We start from the raw sequence: 17,500 nt of genomic DNA, 5'->3' as shown, positions 1-17,500 counted from the left end.
AAATAGATTTGACAATTTACACCCCAGATAGTCTGTAGACAAAGCCATCTGCCTCTGTCGTTTTTGTCCCCAGGCAGACACCATACTCTGCCAACTGGGAAGAGAGCGAGTGTGGGGCTCAGATGGCGGTGGAAGTGTGTTTGCACACGTGTGCAAGCTTTCGTGTAGAATGCGTGTTACCCTTATGCACGTATCTGTTGGTCCATGTATTATATTATATCTTTGTTGTGTTAGAAAGGATAAATACAATGTGTTTTTGTATGTTCTTTTGGGTACATGGCTAATACAAAGCTTATTCCAATGAGGGTGTTTATAATAGTGCCTCCAGCTCTTTATATTTTATTCCAATTTTGTGACAGACAGATTGGTCACATTATCCCATTTAGGATAAAGCTGTGTTGAAAGCCTGCCTGCTGGTGACTGTTCCACTGCTCACAGTCTATTAGAGTGCTAAGACCCTGACAATTATATCACTCATTATGAGCGTTCTGGAATCCTAAAAGAGAAACACTCTGTTTTTAAGGGGCACATGTGAATAAATGCAGATGTTTGGACTTTTTTAGATGTAAAACACACTGAAGCACTTGCAGATAATCAGGAACAGAGAGGATGTTCATCCAAAACTGGTTTTGTTTGTTAAATGGTGCTTGATATTACTGTAAAACTAGACAATCTCATAATGATTTGACAGAGTATGCAGACACAGTGATGCCGCACGCACGCACGCACGCACGCACGCACGCACGCACGCACGCACGCACGCACGCACGCACGCACGCACGCACGCACGCACGCACGCACGCACACACACACACACACACACACACACACACACACACACACACACACACACACACACACACACACACACACACACACACACACACAGTCACACACACACACACCAACACCTTGCACTCTTCACATTCCTCCTCTTCCTGTCTTCTGCTATTCTGTTCTACTCTTTCTGCCTCTTCTTGGCCTCTCTCCTCATCTCAACTTTGTCTCAACTTTGCCTCACTGGCCATATTCACACTGTGGCCATTTTGCTCTCACGTTAGACTCAGGGGCTGGAAAACCCCCAAAATATGACTTGACGCGTTTCTCCCTATCTAAACCCATGTCTGTGCGTCTCTCTTCAGGTGTAACGTCCAAGACTACATCTGGCACAAGGGGGCCCGTTGTGAGTCCGTGGTGACTGAGTTCCAGGTGATGTGTCTGGCCGTGGGGGCCTCTGCCCTGGTCGTCCTCCTGCTTTTCATGATCGTCGTCTGCTTTGCCAAGAAGCTCCATGTGCTCAAGACGGAGAACAACAAGCTGCGGAAGCGGAGGTGAGGCCCCCCCCGCCTATGATTCACAGTATTCAAATCTAGAGAATGAGAAGAAACCTTGGTTCGGTATTCACGAGTAATGCGAATGAAAAAAATAACAAAAACATCTGACTCATCAAAACCATAAGCTGAAAACGCCTTTGTTTTTGATGATCAAGGCTATGGAACTACCTCAAGTTTTAATGAATTTTAATTAAGTGTGATGGTATAAACAAGTCAATGAGGTGGGGAATGAACACGGCTAGAAACCCATCACGGCAAAATGAAGGACAATATGGTCACGACAAGGCTGGAATCGATTCATTCAGACTGGAGAGGACAAGGTTTAAGACAGACGAAGCAGTGCAGATAGCGTAGACATATATTGTGAAATTGGTGAGCTTAGAGTGAAGAGATAATCGTAAAACAAACATGGAAAGCTTAAGACTGAGATTCTGACAGGCAAGTAGAGGAGAAGGATAGGCCAGGTGCTCTACACTGGAGAGGAGAGGAGGCTTTTGGTTGTGCTATCTATGGAGGATTATGGTTTGAAATATTAGCCACTTTTCACATTCATGTTCTGCATTTAGTCGACTTGCGATCTCTCAGTTAGACTTGCCCAGTGCCCAGGTACTTTGTACAGTGCACAGATGCTGCAATACGTAAGTAATTAAATGTAATTAATAATTGTCTTATATACAGTCTGAGTACACAAGAGTAAAATACTTTGGTTTTGGTTCCTGCATAAAATCGTATGCAACTTGTTTCTGTACAAATACAGCATCTAATATTGAAATCTGTGAACAGAGCTGCAAAGATGGAGAGAGTGTGAAGAGAGGAGGAGAGGAGCAGCAGCATGTAGAGGACAAGAAGAGGGGAGGAAGGATGAGAACGAATAGATAAGTGGAGGAAAATTGGGGGTGAAGCTTGGGTCTCCCCAGAGGGCTGTGGCTGCACTGAGAGAGAGAGAGAGAGAGAGAGAGAGAGAGAGAGAGAGAGAGAGAGAGAGAGAGAGCGAGAGAGATAGAGATAGAAAGAAAGAGACACAGAGAGAGAGAGAGAAACAGAGAGATAGAGAGAGACAGACACACACACAGAGAGGCTGGATGGGGGGATGGGTGACAAAAAGAGGAGAGGAAAGACAGACAGAGAGGGGAGGGGGCAATCGGATGGCTCAAATAAAAGGAGGAAGAAATTGAAAGAGGGAGACAATGAAGGAACGCAGCAGAGGAGGCATAGGGGAGGGAGGGTGACAGAGAGCTGATGGCATGCGGCCGGCCGGGCAGACAACCAGATGATGAGATAGACGCACACAAGAGAGAGAGAGAAGGAGATGAAGGCAAGGAAAGGGGGGGAGGGGGTTTAGATGTATACACGTATACATTGAAAGAGAAAAGGGAGAGTGGGACAGAATACGGAATGAAAAGAGGGGCTTTGCCTTGCCAGCGATGCCGGTGTGCGGGCGGGCGTCTCCGCCAGCCAGCCAGCACGCCAGCGCTTTGCCTAGCAACAGGGCAGTCATGGATGAGCGCGGCGGACGTGAGTGGGAATGCAAATGCGGGACCCAAATCCTCAACACTTTAGATCCCACGCTACAGGCCTATTTTTAGCCCCAGGAACGACGGCCATTGTACCACCAGCCACGATGATGGCCAAGTCCATGTTGGTGATGGTGATGGTGATGGAGAGGGGGAGAAGAAGTAGAGGAACATGGAAAGTGGTGCAGTCACTGTGAGCACCGGCGCGGCCCGAACTAGAGAGCTGGGAAAGAGGATGATGTCATCCGCGGTGCGCTAGCTCAGAGACTGAAAGTAGGCCAGTCTGATGTGGAGGGTGGGGGGTACATGGGGGGTGTAGAGAGTGAGGGAGAGAGACAGGGACAGGGAGAGGGAGAGAGAGAGAGAGAGAGAGAGAGACAAGTCAAAGGAGGCGGAGTTGACCTACATACAGCTGTTCGACCTGAGGGGTGTATGCGCGTGTGTGTGTGTGTGTGTGTTCGCGTGTGCGCATTTGTGTGTTTGTGGGTGTTTGCGCATGTGTGTGTGTGTGTGTGTGTGTGTTTGTGTGTTCATCCACGTGTGTACTGTGCAGCTGTGCATGCATGAATGCATTTATATGTCCGTGATGCACAAGCATGAATATGTGTGTGTGTGAGAGACGAGTGTGTGTGTGTGTGTGTGTGTGTGTGTGTGTGTGTGTGTGTGTGTGTGTGCGTGTGTGTGTGCGTGTGCGCGCGCGTGTGTGTGCGTGTGCACCCTGACATGATGCAGTGTGACAAAGGACAACGCAGCCTCATCGAGTCGTTGTCCAAAAAGGGAAGAGGAGAGATGGAGGAGGGAGGAGGGGAGACAGGGCCACAGATAAGAGGAGTGAAAAAGAGGGCAGGAGGATGAAACAGAGGAGAGGCAGAGTGGAAAGAAAAAGTAAGAGAGAGAGAGAGAGAGAGAGAGAGAGAGAGAGAGAGAGGGAGTTGGAGAGCGAGAACAGGAGTGGGGAGCTTTGAAAAAACTCGGCATGACACACTGAGAGGAATGAGCATGCATGCGCATGAGAGTGCGAGCGAGGCGACGCACCGACGAACGAGCATGCGTGTGTGCGAGAGTGCATGCGTGCACGGGAAAACACTGCTGCTGACGAGGCTCCATGAATGCATGAGACACCCACTCCCCCATCTGCTGTGGATAATTGCACAGCGCGTTTCTGCCGCAGTCAAGCTCAAGGTCTGCAGCCTTATCAAACCCACACACCGGAGACGGAGATACACACAGTATTAATTAATTTATCCATTTGTTAATCTGAGAGTTAACGTGAACGATGAAAAGCGAGGAATGGATAGACCTTTTATATCCACGTCCAAAGATGGAGGGGGGGGGCTCTGCGTCAAAGACAATTAGGGAGAGAGCGACAGTGGTAATACAATCCACCCTGTTAATTAAAATAAATGGAGCCCATTGTTTACAGGCTCAGAGTTATATTGACACTGGATTTTTACTGCGGATGAGCAGCTGTTCTTGACTAAAAGTGGCAATGTGGTTGGGGAAACTGCTGGGGAGAGAGAGAGACAGAGACAGAGGGGTTTCTTCCCACTGAATTTTAGCCCCAGAACAAGACTTAAGTCAATCTCTTAATTCCCGTGTTGTAGTCTTCTGAATTCAATATTAGAAAGAGAAGTTTTTCTCTCTTGACGTACTCTAATAGCTTTGATTGCACCCTCAAGGCTTTAGTGATAAATCAGTCTGTTAGTTTGACAGACTTTTGTAGGTTTGGAGTGAAGGAGACATAAGATAACATAAGTAGTTTAAGAGGAAGTATGATGAAGAGGAAGACGAGGAAAAATGGTGAATGGGAGTGCAAGATTGGGGGTGATAAAAGAGTCAGGGAGTTTGGAGGGAAGGTGTCACTGGGAAAGCTAGTGAAGGACAGCCTCGCCACAGGTTTGGGAGGTGGTGGGAAAGGGAAGCTCAGACATCTCATCAGCAACGATGTTTCCGTTGGTTCTCAGGATGAACTTCATGTCCCTTAGAGAGGGAGAAGAAAGGAAGACATTCAAACCCCAGTCAAAGTGGAGTCCCATGGTCTGCCTTGCGTGCAGAGATAAAAACAGCAAATCTATCGGTTTTTGTTTATGCATTTGTTGTGTGCGTGCGTGCGTGCAAGATCCAAGTCTGTTTTGATGTCTTTTTTTTTGTTTTGGTTCAATGTTAGACAGCAGTTCAAATGCTATAGTAGATTATTAAACATAAATCAAATGTGTGTTTGGGGGCTTGAATCAGAACCCATGTCCATCACCTCACATTAATGGGTTAATAAGAAATAGTTTTTTTTCTCTCCCCATTATAATTTTTTTGCATCACAGTCTCAGATAATATACTGTCTTTGCACAATAAAATCCTAAGTGTGAAAAATGTTCTGCTAAATTGTGTACCTGAGACGAAAAACAGTCTCAAGTCCATATTTAATTTATTTTGAATATAGATATTCTTTTGATTTACCAGACTGTAAACCACAAACTAGAAGTTTTTAATCTATTAAATTATTAATGCACTCCCCCCTCATTTTTGTTGAATTAGATTCTTTTTTACTTAACTCATATATATTAGGAATTATAAGACATAATACTTATGGAAAGTGGAAAACAGTTTATCTCCAACAGTTTGTGGAACAACAGTATAAGTACGTACAACCAATATTCAGCAGACAAGATCAGATAACATTAAAACAGACAATTGAACAAAATGAGGGGGGAGTGCGGTAACAATTTAACAGATTAAAAATGACTAGTTTGTTTAAAAAAGAATGTATAAAATATGGACATAGACTGTTATTCGTCTCAGGTACTCAATTGTTAAACACTCAGGGTTTTGCTGTGTATAATTATGCAGTATGTGACTGACTGTTGTCTGTTTGCTGCTTCACAAACAGACATAACTTTTGCATCTAACTAACGCTGTTGTCTTGCTTTTTCTCCCCTCTCCCCCCCTTTTTTTCTCTCCGAAAACCTTATTTCTTCTCGTCTGTGCTTTTGTTCCTTTCTTTTTCCTGATGATGTGATCTTTTCCTAAATTTGTCCTTCTCTTCCGCTCCTCGCCTGTCTGATCCCTCCAACCTCTCTTCTTCTGTCCCGCTGCATCGTCCCATTGTGTCTCTCTCTTTCTCGCTCCATTACTGCACCCTACCTCCTCTCTTTTCCCCTCTATCTGTCTGTCATTCACTTGTTCATCCTTTGATCTCGGTGTTTTCCCTTTTTATCTTTACCTGATGGAACCTCCTTTTGTTCCCTGCCAACGTCTCCCTCTCCCCCCACCTGTATACCCTTCTCTTTCATCATCCCTCCTTTTGGTGTGTGTCCCCCTTCTATCCCCTCCGTCCCTCCCATCCTCCACTTGTTCTAACCTCATCCTGCTCTCTGCATCTGCTCCCCACCTCTTTTCTCTCCCTCTTTTTTCCATCTCATCCCGTGCTCCCGTTTCCGTTTCCCTCCCGACCTGCTCCCTCCTCTCCAAAACTCCCTCGCTCCCTTTCTTTCCTCCCACTGCCGTACGGCTGTCTCTGGGTGTGTGCTGTTTCTCTCCATCAACCCTCGCCGTCCTCTCTCCCATCCTCCCTCTGCGCTGCATCTCTTCTCTTCCATCTTCCCATGTGACCAACTCCTCATCCTCTCTCCTATACTATCTGCCAACATCCTTCTCTTCTCTTCCCTTCCCTCCCATTCCCATCCCCCCCTCCCCCACCCCGTCCATCGGCTCCCAGCAGTAAGTACCGACCAACATCGGAGGCGCACAATGATAATTTCTCGCTGTCCACCATCGCTGAGGGCTCCCATCCAAATGTAAGGAAACTGTGCGACACCCCTCCTAACGTCCCCCATGCCCGTGCTTTGGCTTACTATGATAACATTATCTGTCAGGTAACGTGGTTCTCGCCTCTCTCTCACCCCTATATTTCCACCTTTCTTCCCCTACTTCCGCATGGGCATGAGTGTTCCCTCTCCCCAGGGGTGTCGAATGCAAAGGGAGGGGGAGCGCAGAGCGAGGAGGGGAGCTCTCTCTCTCTCTCTCGATCGGTTCGGTCAGGTCTGAAGGTCTGAGACAGGTTGTGAGCTTGTAGATCTGAAATTGACGGCATGCAACGCCAACTCGCAACCAAGAGGGCCCTCAATGTAGTCAATAGGCTAAATACACTAAAATCCTGAGTGTTCAGTTATCTCTGAAAGAGTCAAAAGGGACCCGCTGACGCTGTGTACCCTTGCATATACATTATGCACGCATGTACAGTATATATGCACACATATGTGCACAGAGTTATTCGCTCGCATGCTGTGCTGCTGAGTGAGCACGTACTGCCTGTTACCATGGCGACACAGCAGCTGTAGAATCTCATCATTTCATATGGTTTATTGATTAGCCTTTTCTGGTTTATTCCTTATTGATCCTACATGAAGGTGACAACTAAACGCAAAACACATGCGCACGCACGCACGCATGCATGAACGCACGCAGACACACACACACACACACACACACACACACACACACGCACAATTCATTGTTGATAAAGATGCCCACTAGTTAGAAGACGTTATGTTACAGTGTGACTAACTAGAGGCCCTGGGTTCAGACCTGACCGTATCCAGAGAAAGCTCCAACAGCCCCTCCTTGTGACCCCTCCTCGCCTCCCCTATCTTTCCTAACCTGCTGCTATCCCTCTGATCACCCCTTGCATCGGTATGTCATGGCATGCCCTGCTCTATCGCTAACATGTGCCTCCGAGTGGCTACAGTATGTCAGCCACTGCAGCTCTCTGCTTCTATGTATGTAACTGAATGCATGCATGGGCGCTTCACTCGTTTATCCTGACATGGTTGGGGAAGTTTGGGGGGGGGGGGGGGGGTTACAAGGTAAGCCGGGATTTGTGGGGCACTTGAAAAATGGTGTGGGGGTTATCCAATCAGGATAAACATCTGAGATGCAATGCTGCTGCCTGCCTGCAGGTGGCATCAGAGAGCTTATCGGTGGCTCACTAACGGAAGCATGGGTAGCTAGCTAGCAGTGTTAACACTTATGTTGTAGCAGCATGCATACTGTAGTTATAATGCTACAACTGAGGTTGAATTTATTTAGCCATGTTAACTTGTGGTACCACTTTCTAACAACTCCATCAGTAGTTTTGGTAATTTTAACTGTTTTATTGTTTTCTCATTCTATTTACCGTACTCCAACTAGTTATTAGTAGTCGTCACTAATCATCAAGCTGCCTCAACCTCAACACAGTAGACTACCGCAACTAAATGCCATTAATATGAGTGAGAGTGAAAATAAATCTGCTGTAGTTAGGTACATTTTAATCCACCATCCATTTCCATTTCCTATAACTACATCTATAGAACCTTAATGTCCCAACCAAACATTACATCAACATTCTATATGACCCAATCTATAGGCCTGGATCAAATAGTATTTGCAAAAACATTAAACATAAAAGTGGGGCTTGCCAAGTGGGGGATTAATGGTGTATCTATGACAGGCTGGGTGGCTTAGTGGTTCAGTGCTTAGCCCTGTTTCTTCACGATGGTTCTGGGTTCAAACCCGCCTGGGGCCTTTCTTTGGAGTTTGAATGTTCTTCTCTGGTTTTCTACAGGTGCTCCAGTTTCCTCCCATGCCAAAAGACATGTACTACTAGTAACTAGACAAACTAGACACTGGCCTTAGAGCTGATGTTGGTGCTCAGTGGTTGCTCGCCGCTCCACAGAGTTAGGATGGATGCAGAATACAGCGGATGAATTTCTGTGCAGTGGAAAGTGTAACTTAACTTAAATGACAGCACAAAAAAATCCCTAGTGCTTTAAACCCCTCTCCCTCTGGTTCTCTTAGGCTAAAACAAATGTTAAGACTAATTTGAGGCTATTATTTGATCCAGGTTTCTAAGCAGCACTAAATAAAACTCACCTGGCTCCTCCAAACACAACCACACCAACTTACTGGTTTTCCAAAAAAACAAGCACAAAATATCTCAACTAATATATCAAATAACCAGTAGTTACCTTGTACCCCATCAACCCTTCAACGTTGTGAACTAACAGCTCACTGTACTTGTGTCAATGTGGCCAAGGACCTGAAGAAAGAACGAACAAATATTAAAACCAGTAATGGCCAAACAGCACCAGCATATCCTTATATGGTAAGGACACCGTCTAGCTCTCAAAGACTGTACAGAGCTGGAAATATCACCTGTCACATGCCAGGAAGTTACTGGTTACTCCCTTGTTTCTATCTTTCTGTCTCTCTTACTCTGCTATATGTCTGTCTCTCTCCTTCTGTTTCTATCTGTGGCTCTCATCTAATCTTTTATTCACTCTCTTTACCCAATTTCACTCTCCACACTAAGCTTCTTCTATCTCTCTCTCTCTCTCTCTCTCTCTCTCTCTCTCTCTCTCTCTCTCTCTCTCTCTCTGTCTTTCACTTTCACCTTTTCTTTCTTTCTTTCTTTCTTTCTTTCTTTCTTTCTTCCTCTCTCTCTCTCTCTCTCTCTCTCTCTCTCTCTCTCTGTCTTTCTAACTGATGATGTCAATATAACCTTTGAGGAGTATAACCCTCTGCCCCCCTGCCCCCCCTCCCACCAGAAAACCATGAGCAGATACACCTGGGAGTGTAAGACCAAAGAGGAGCCCGACTGTGAGGTAAGACCGCCCCCCCTAAAATGGTTCTGCCCCTCACCTTCCCAAACGGCTCTCTCATTGTACTGTGACCCTGTCAATCACCCAGTCTCAACTCAGTGGACCAGTCCATACCTTTCCTTCCTCAAACATGGTCAGTCTAACAAACTGAAAAAAGGGCACACTCTGTGGTGTGCGGTGGATTTTTTAGCTATAGTGGAGCAGTTGCGCGCACGTGAACGTGCATTGTACACGCGCACATGAGCGATCGCCGATTGAAATAACCTCTTTAATATGTAGGCCTATTTTATTAACCCACAATACAGCCAAGTATATTATATATAAAATTGTATTCTATATTGCATAATGGGGAAACTTTAGTGTTGTCATAATTATGCATTTACAGTTCACAGTAGCAGTTCACACAATGGATTGACCATTTGAATGCATCAACCAGGTCGGTCATTGCTGTTAATTCAAGCTGTGACGCTCAGCGTCAGTTGGCAGGTTTTGTTAGCGAGGTGCGAAAACAGCCAATGGTGCATGTGATTGTGCGTGTGTGCACCTAGGTGTGTGTGCACCAAGGTAGTGGAGCGCCGCTCCACATAGCTCCACCGTCATCTCACCCCTGGGCACACTCACATGCACAGTGAGCTTGTGCAGAAATACAGCACACTTGTGCAAAAACATACCACAATTCATTAAAATATCATACTTTCCTGGCTGTCGAAACAAGTAAACTTAGCAGCATACTGTACATCCAATGGCAAGTAGGCTTGCTCTTCGCAGACAGATTGATGCAGAATCATGGGTTTTCTCAAAGCTGGCAGATCTGTTCCCAGGGCATGAAAAAGACAGCTTCATAAAATTGGGACATTCAAGTCCTGCTCTACGGACACTCTCCTTGTGAGATGAAAACAAGCTAGGATTGAGGTTACTCGCTGTTTAGCCTCGATAGAGCACTGTCCTCCATAGCTTCTGTTCTGAAGCTAATTACTCAGTTCAAAGGTGGTGTAGAATCGCTATTGATTGGTAAAATGAAAGATTGGAGCCCTGTCTTGAATATGACTAAAATTATTACTCAATGTGCGCAGATTAGTATTTTTTAACTGATTGTCTAACATCAAAGCACTGATGCACTTCTGGTTGTGCTGTTACAGTATGTTTTAACAATGAGCGAAAGAGTTATTAAACAATGATTAAAAGTTGCTCAGCCATATCGCCGTTGAGACCTGTGCAGCTCAGTCCAACCCTATCTGCTCCAAAAGAAGGAATAATTGTTGCATGGATTATTTTGTATATTATCTATTTGTCGTTTTAAGAAACGTTTAGCATTCAGTGAGTTTCATCAAGTCAAATTGGCTGTTAGATTAATATAATTTCAATTATTCAAGTTATCGTGTTAAAGAGTGTATAAGATGAAGACTGTGAGAGACTGGACAAACTCTAACTGTAAACGCTAGTCTGGGACGAAAACTTAAATGCATGTACAATGGATTAGATGAGGAAAAAATACATGCCCTTCTGGCACTACAACCATGACCTTGGCTCCTGGTCATGGTCATCCTGGCAGAGGATGTAGCTGCGGTCCACTGGGGGTCTGAATGAACACAACACAACCCACTGGAGGATAGGATGAAACCAGAGAAACACACTCCTCAGACACACACACACACACACACACACACACACACACACACACACACACACACACACACACACACACACACACACACACACACACACACACACACACATGAGAGAAATGTGGCATCCATGCAATCCCCTGTATCAGTGGTTTTCAAACCTTCTCACATCTATAGGTCCATTATTTATTCATCATTTGAGCCACAGACATCCATTTGATGAGATTTAGCCTCTCAAACCCAAAACTCTGAATATATATATATATTTTTTTTTGTTGTTGGATTAAGATTTTGTCCACAATTCCATGCTGTGTCGATGTAGACTGATGTAGACTTCTTGGAAATTAAGTAATGCAGGTGTTAAACAATAATGAAACTCTTGAGAGCGTAAAATGAAACCAAATGGACCCGTAAGGGTCCATTACACTCAAGAGTTAAAGATCTATAAGGGTCCATTTGGTTACCAACTCGCCATCATTTAGCTGGGGACCATCAAGAACCACCTCAAGGACCACTGGTTGAAAACCACTACCTTATATACAGTAAAACAATTTCAAAGCACATCCATCCAGTTCAGTCGTAGTAGATTGAAGTTTCCCTGCACTTTCTTCAATTCTACGTATAATTCCATAGAGTGCGTGACTCCAACACATGCAACTGCAGCATAAAACAAAGTACTGTTAAACACAATGAACACATAAGATGATTTGAATGGCTAATACTGTCCATGATTTCCAAGAAGAGAGGATTTAATTTCCATCAACTGAGTCAGCTTGCACTGACCAAATCACAAATCAATTGACCTCAGCTTCAATCATGAAATTGCATCATTCTCCAGAATGTAAAAACTGAACTGTAAAATAGAAATAGAATCCAAGTGCCATATCCCTTACTGATTTAACTTATTAAATGCACTTTGTTTGTGAATGTAGATACAAGATGTAGCCCAATGCTAGGAGGTATAGCCCTAATATGTTTTTGTATGCTTTATATGCCCCATTGTGTCCAGTTAGGACTTTTGTACCAGCGTATCTGAGTACATTTCCTAGCCCTAAACACAGTGGTTCTCAAACGTTTTCATGTCAACTTCCCCCAAATGCGTTATGTAGGCTATTTGGCTATTTGGTACTAGAGAGTCCCCCCATAGAAGATTTGTGTTGTTGAAATGTTTCAAAAGATATTTCAAATTATTTCAACGATTTTATCTTTGTATAAACATATGCACACAAGTATATTACACAAGAAACAGAGTTGCATTCACAAACAGCACTAATGCACAATTCAGAGGATTTACAAGTAGGGAACCATCTTAAGACAGGTGCCAAATCTAAATAGCTACATTCTGAAACTCTCACAACAACCTGCACTCACTCACTAAGTTACTCAGGTCAGAGCCACATAAATATGATTGCATTTGTCAAACACGGTAACTGAATTCACCATGACTATAAAACACCCCCACAAGAAGGACATTTAACAACTGTCAATGTGCCACCATCATAATCATCATCATCATCGTCATCATCAACACTCTGTTTTATCTTTGTTGCCCCCTCTCCCTCCCAAAACGACACACACTCCAAAGTCCCTGTGACACTGTCCCCATCACCTCCTGTTCCCCCCATGCACAGCAATGAAAACCTCTCAAACCCACAACAAACGTAAAACGTAAAACACAACGTTTTCCAGTTTCACGCTGACAGGAGGACAGAAGGCCCCGCCCCCTATCCCGTTACCATGGAAGTGACGTATCCGCACGTCCTGCCCGAAGTTACTATCTAGGCCAACAGCCAATGGGTAAATGATGCTCTCACAACCTCCTCCCCCTTTTAAAAGTGCCATTGAGAAAATCAAACATTCAATATTCTGTGTGTTTGTAAATGGCACAGTGCTCGGGGTCTAATTTGTTTGTGTGTATGTGTGACTGTCCGTGTGAATAACAATGCCTAAGTGAGGACTGCCCGGTCTTCGTGGTTGTGTGTGCGTGTGTGTGTGCATGTGTGTGTGTGTGTGTGTGTGTGTGTGTGTGTGTGTGTGTGTGTGTGTGTGTGTGAGAGAGAGAGAGAGAGAGAGAGAGAGAAAGATACAGGGGGGATGTCTAGGACATATGTATCTAATAATCAATGTATGTCTGTGTTGTGTCTGGGTGTGTGTGTGTGTGTGCGTGTGTGTGTGTGTGTGTGTGTGTGTGTGTGTATGTGTGTGTGTGAATCCTGTACCTTGCCCAGGTGTGTGTGTGTGTGTGTGTGTGTGTGTGTGTGTGTGTGTGTGTGTGTGTGTGTGTGTGTGTGTGCGTGCGCATGTTTGTGTATGTGTGTGTGTGTATGTGTGCGTGTGTGTGTGTGTGTGTGTGTGTCTACTCTCTGTGTGTGTGTGTGTGTGTGTGTGTGTGTGTGTGTGTGTGTGTGTGTGTGTGTGTGCGTGTTTGTGTGCGTGTGTGCCTGCGTGTGTGCATGCGTGCGTGCGTGTGTGTGTGTGCGTGTGCGCACGTGTGTGTGTGTGTGTGTGTGTGTGTGTGTCTGCGAGCGTGCGCGTGCATGCGTTAACCAGTGTGCCTGTCAGCCTGTGTACAATGGCAAAGTCTGGCACCCCAGGACTTGGGCGCAGCAGGGTCGATGATGCCATGCAATATTAATGGAGATAAAAAGGCTTGGAAAAACTCTGACTTGAACAGACTGACTCTGCAATCAATGTTTTTTTCCCCCTGACCTTATTTATTAATTAGGTTCAAGTGAATTGAAATGAAACAGGCAGTTGCCTCTTTTTTTGTTTTATTTTCCCAGCAACTGCTTTATGGGTACATAATGATGGTGGTCCCACAAACAACATGCTGGGGTTGGTCAGTATATGTGTGCTAGTTGTTCTGTTCTTATACAACGCTGGGAGATGGAAGGGTGCCGTATGAGCGACATGTCTTATGAGGGTTGGGATGGGAATGGGGGGGAGGGGGGGTCTTGCATGTGAATGTGCATGTGCTTCCTCCTGGTGTGTGGGGTTCAGGCTGCCTGTGGGTTAGGGTTAAATAAGGGGATCTCGCTCGTACGGTTCACCCTGGTGTCCTCCTTACAACCAACCAAATTATCCTCGCTGTCGGGTATGTCCTGACCTAAACGGTACCTTTCCGGGGAAAAAGACTGTTAAATATTTATAGAACACGCAGAGAGACTTATCCACTTTCAACCCGGTGTTCCTATTTTGGGCATAGGTTAAAAATAAAAAATACATGTTCAAAGTAAAAAAAGAAATGACACAGTCCTTTTATGCCAGCTTGCGCCTTGTAGCCTTACTGAGGTGGTTATTACCAGCTTTGGTAATAGGAAAGTAATGGAAAAGAAAGTATCTCATCTACTGTACAAGCTCACAGCATGTTGCATTGTGATGCCATGTGAGCTTGTAGATCAGATATTTTAGAAAAGGTAGCTGTTATACAATGGATTATAAAATAGGGCATGAATAAGGACACTCATTTATTATTTATTTATGAAAAGGATTCATATTAAAATATGAAAAATGGAGATACAATGTTTCTGCCTGACAGTGATGATATACAAACCAAGTATGATGATTATACGTGCAGGAATTTTTGGCCCCAAAAACGTATTTATACTCCTGGGTTGGCTTTGCCAGAAACATTTATCAGTCTACAGTTTATCTGTGTCTCATTTGGTGGAGTAAAGATGAACTTAGATGCTTTTCGGAAACAGCTGATCCTGAAAGTGAATGTCACGAAAAGCAACATTTTCCATCAACCAAGGCTAAACCAATCTGTTGAATCTTAAACCTCATATCGTCGTACGACAAATAATAAAATAAAAATGCCAATCTACACGCTCACAACATGCCGTGAGCGTGTAGATCTTCTATAATAACATGCCCCTTTTAAAACAGGGAGGCCAGGTTGAAAGTGGTTAAGGTTACATGAGGAGAAGGTTTCTCCAGGTGAAGGTGATTCTGACGGTGTTCTCTTCCTTCCCAACACGTCCACCATGCAGGATGATCCTAATGCCCAGAACAAGCTGGAGGACCCCGTGAAGACCCCACCCACGGAGGACGACTCCCTCAACATACACAACTCCCTGACCCCCAAACACGAGAACCACAAGGTCCTGGGCGAGGACAACACCTCAGAGGTCAATTCACTGCAGAACAACATGATGTAACACAACAACGACGACAACAACACCAACGGCGACACCGTCCGAGGCGTACCGGCGACGAGAGCCAGATCCTCCTGCCTCTCGATGTCTATCCACTGCACTGCCGAACACTGTACACCAGGGGTCTTCAACAGGGGGTCCTCCAAATCTTCCAAGCCTTTTTATAATAACAACTTGAACCCTATAGTGTCCATATAATGAGAACTTCAGCCAGAAATAGCAGATCTACAAGCTCACAACGCCTCGCAGCGCGAGGCGTTGTGAGCTTGTAGATCGGCTATTTTCGGCAAAGAGGTTTGGTGTAGAGGGGAAAAAGAGCAGACTAAGTACAGAGTAAAAGGTCAAGTTGATTAGGTAATGACGGCTCAAGTGGTTAAATATCTGAAAACACATACCGGTATTGACATGAATCCAAAATACACTGATGGTTGTGCTGTCAAACGATGAAACTATATGGAATCTATGAAAAGGTTGTGGGGGTCCCTGCTTCATCTCTCTCTCAACTAAGGGGTCCTTGGCCTGAAAACGTTGAAGACCTCTGCTGTACACACCCACACCTGGTCAACCAAACCAACCAAGCCTACAACCGTCTCCGACACGGCAACACTGCCACCAAGCGGCACGGGCCGCTGCAAAAAAACACAACCACCTCCGTCAACACCAACATCCCAGCTGAAGGTACTCATGCCACTTGTACTGCTTGCCCTGCCGTTGCCAAGCAACCCCCCCCTTCCTTCCACTCATGCTCCTGCCTCGCAGCCCCACCCCCCTTTGTTGGTGTCACTCTTCTTCTGCCCCATATCTCCTTTACCTGCACGCACATGCGCACACGCGCACACACACACACACACACACACACACACACACACACACACACACACACACACACACACACACAAACCTTTTACTACAGTACACACACACAGTGATATGTACATGAACAAGAACATGCACACGCATACACGCACGCGCGCACACGCACGCACGCACGCACGCACGCACGCACACACACACACACACACACACACACACACACACACACACACACACACACACACACACACACACACACACACACACACATTCACACACATTCACACAGAGAGTTGATTACATACAGTACGTACATACGGTATACAGCAAGGAAAAAAAGAAAAGAAAACATAGTTGAACATAGTCACATTTTACATGTATGCATTCACACCCTCCCCTGCCTGCATTGGTGTATTTTGTAAAAAGAATAAAAGTCATACAGAAGTTTAAAAGAAAAAAACAGTTAAAGATCATTGTAAAAAAGTATAAAAAGCTACTGAGAGGTTTTTGATGTTTGTCTGACTAATCCAGTGAGTATGTATAAATATTGGAAAAAATTGCTTGGATTGATATAAAAGAAACAACACGATGTGTCTTCGTTTTCATTGACGTGATTTTTAATCCTTTGATGTACTTGTTTTATTTTGTACTTTTTTGGGACTTCAAACTGAAGAAATAAAGAATCAGACAGTTGTTAAAATAAACCTTTTTAACATTATGTCACTGTGTCCTGCGTTTTCCTCTGTATAGTTGTCCCTTCTCCCCATGCCTGAAACATTAGCAGTGCAAGCTCAAATGCAAACATGCTTTTCCATGATAATTCTTTAGGTGTACAGCATTTCCCGCGGGCAATCTGAATTTGTATGCGATTACGTGAGTTACTAGTCACTTTGTATAATTTGGATTATTACATATACATGAATTATTTATTACATATACATGAACAATTTCAGCCCTATATAATTTACATTTCGGCCATTTCAAAATAGCCAATCTACAAGCTCACGCATTGTGAGCTTGTAGATCTGCTATTTTCAAAAGATTTGTATACATTTGGAATATTCTGCACAAAGTGTACTTTTACTTTTGGTACTTTATGTACATTTTGATACTTTTACTCAAGTACATTTTGAATAGCAGACTTCTACTTGTAACAGAGTATTTCTACATTGTAGTATTGATACTTTTACTTAAGTAAAGAATTTGAGAGCCACTTGTTATCTTAAATGAACATTCCACACAGTGATGCAAGCATGCAGTACAGTCCATCATGGAGCCAGCTCCCCTGCCAGAATGCTGCACTAGTGCACATTTCCTGCTTTCACGGAAACACTGCTCTCTCCTACTGCTCCAGTTGGAATAGTTACTGCAGCCCCGGTTACTCACACATGCACGCACATATGCATGCACGCACGCATGCAC

The 17,500-nt window shown here is 44.6% G+C and overlaps 1 protein-coding gene across 1 annotated transcript in view; it reads left to right on the top strand.

Annotated features, from left to right (window-relative positions):
- The window catches only part of cspg5a (chondroitin sulfate proteoglycan 5a), a gene marked incomplete at both ends in the record, with an annotated part of 89,244 nt that extends 73,976 nt beyond the window's left edge, over positions 1-15,268 (top strand). The window contains 4 exons of the mRNA XM_080741920.1: positions 1,143-1,331; positions 6,561-6,717; positions 9,430-9,486; positions 15,101-15,268. Of these exons, the coding sequence (XP_080598046.1) occupies positions 1,143-1,331; positions 6,561-6,717; positions 9,430-9,486; positions 15,101-15,268 (571 nt within the window). The remainder of the gene's footprint in view (positions 1-1,142; positions 1,332-6,560; positions 6,718-9,429; positions 9,487-15,100) is intronic.
- Positions 15,269-17,500: the final 2,232 nt, after the last annotated feature.

This window comes from Nannobrachium achirus (genome assembly GCF_963921795.1).
Source record: "Nannobrachium achirus genome assembly, chromosome: 2".
NCBI classification, from domain to species: Eukaryota; Metazoa; Chordata; class Actinopteri; order Myctophiformes; family Myctophidae; genus Nannobrachium; species Nannobrachium achirus.
This window is presented reverse-complemented; position numbering and strand designations above follow the sequence as displayed.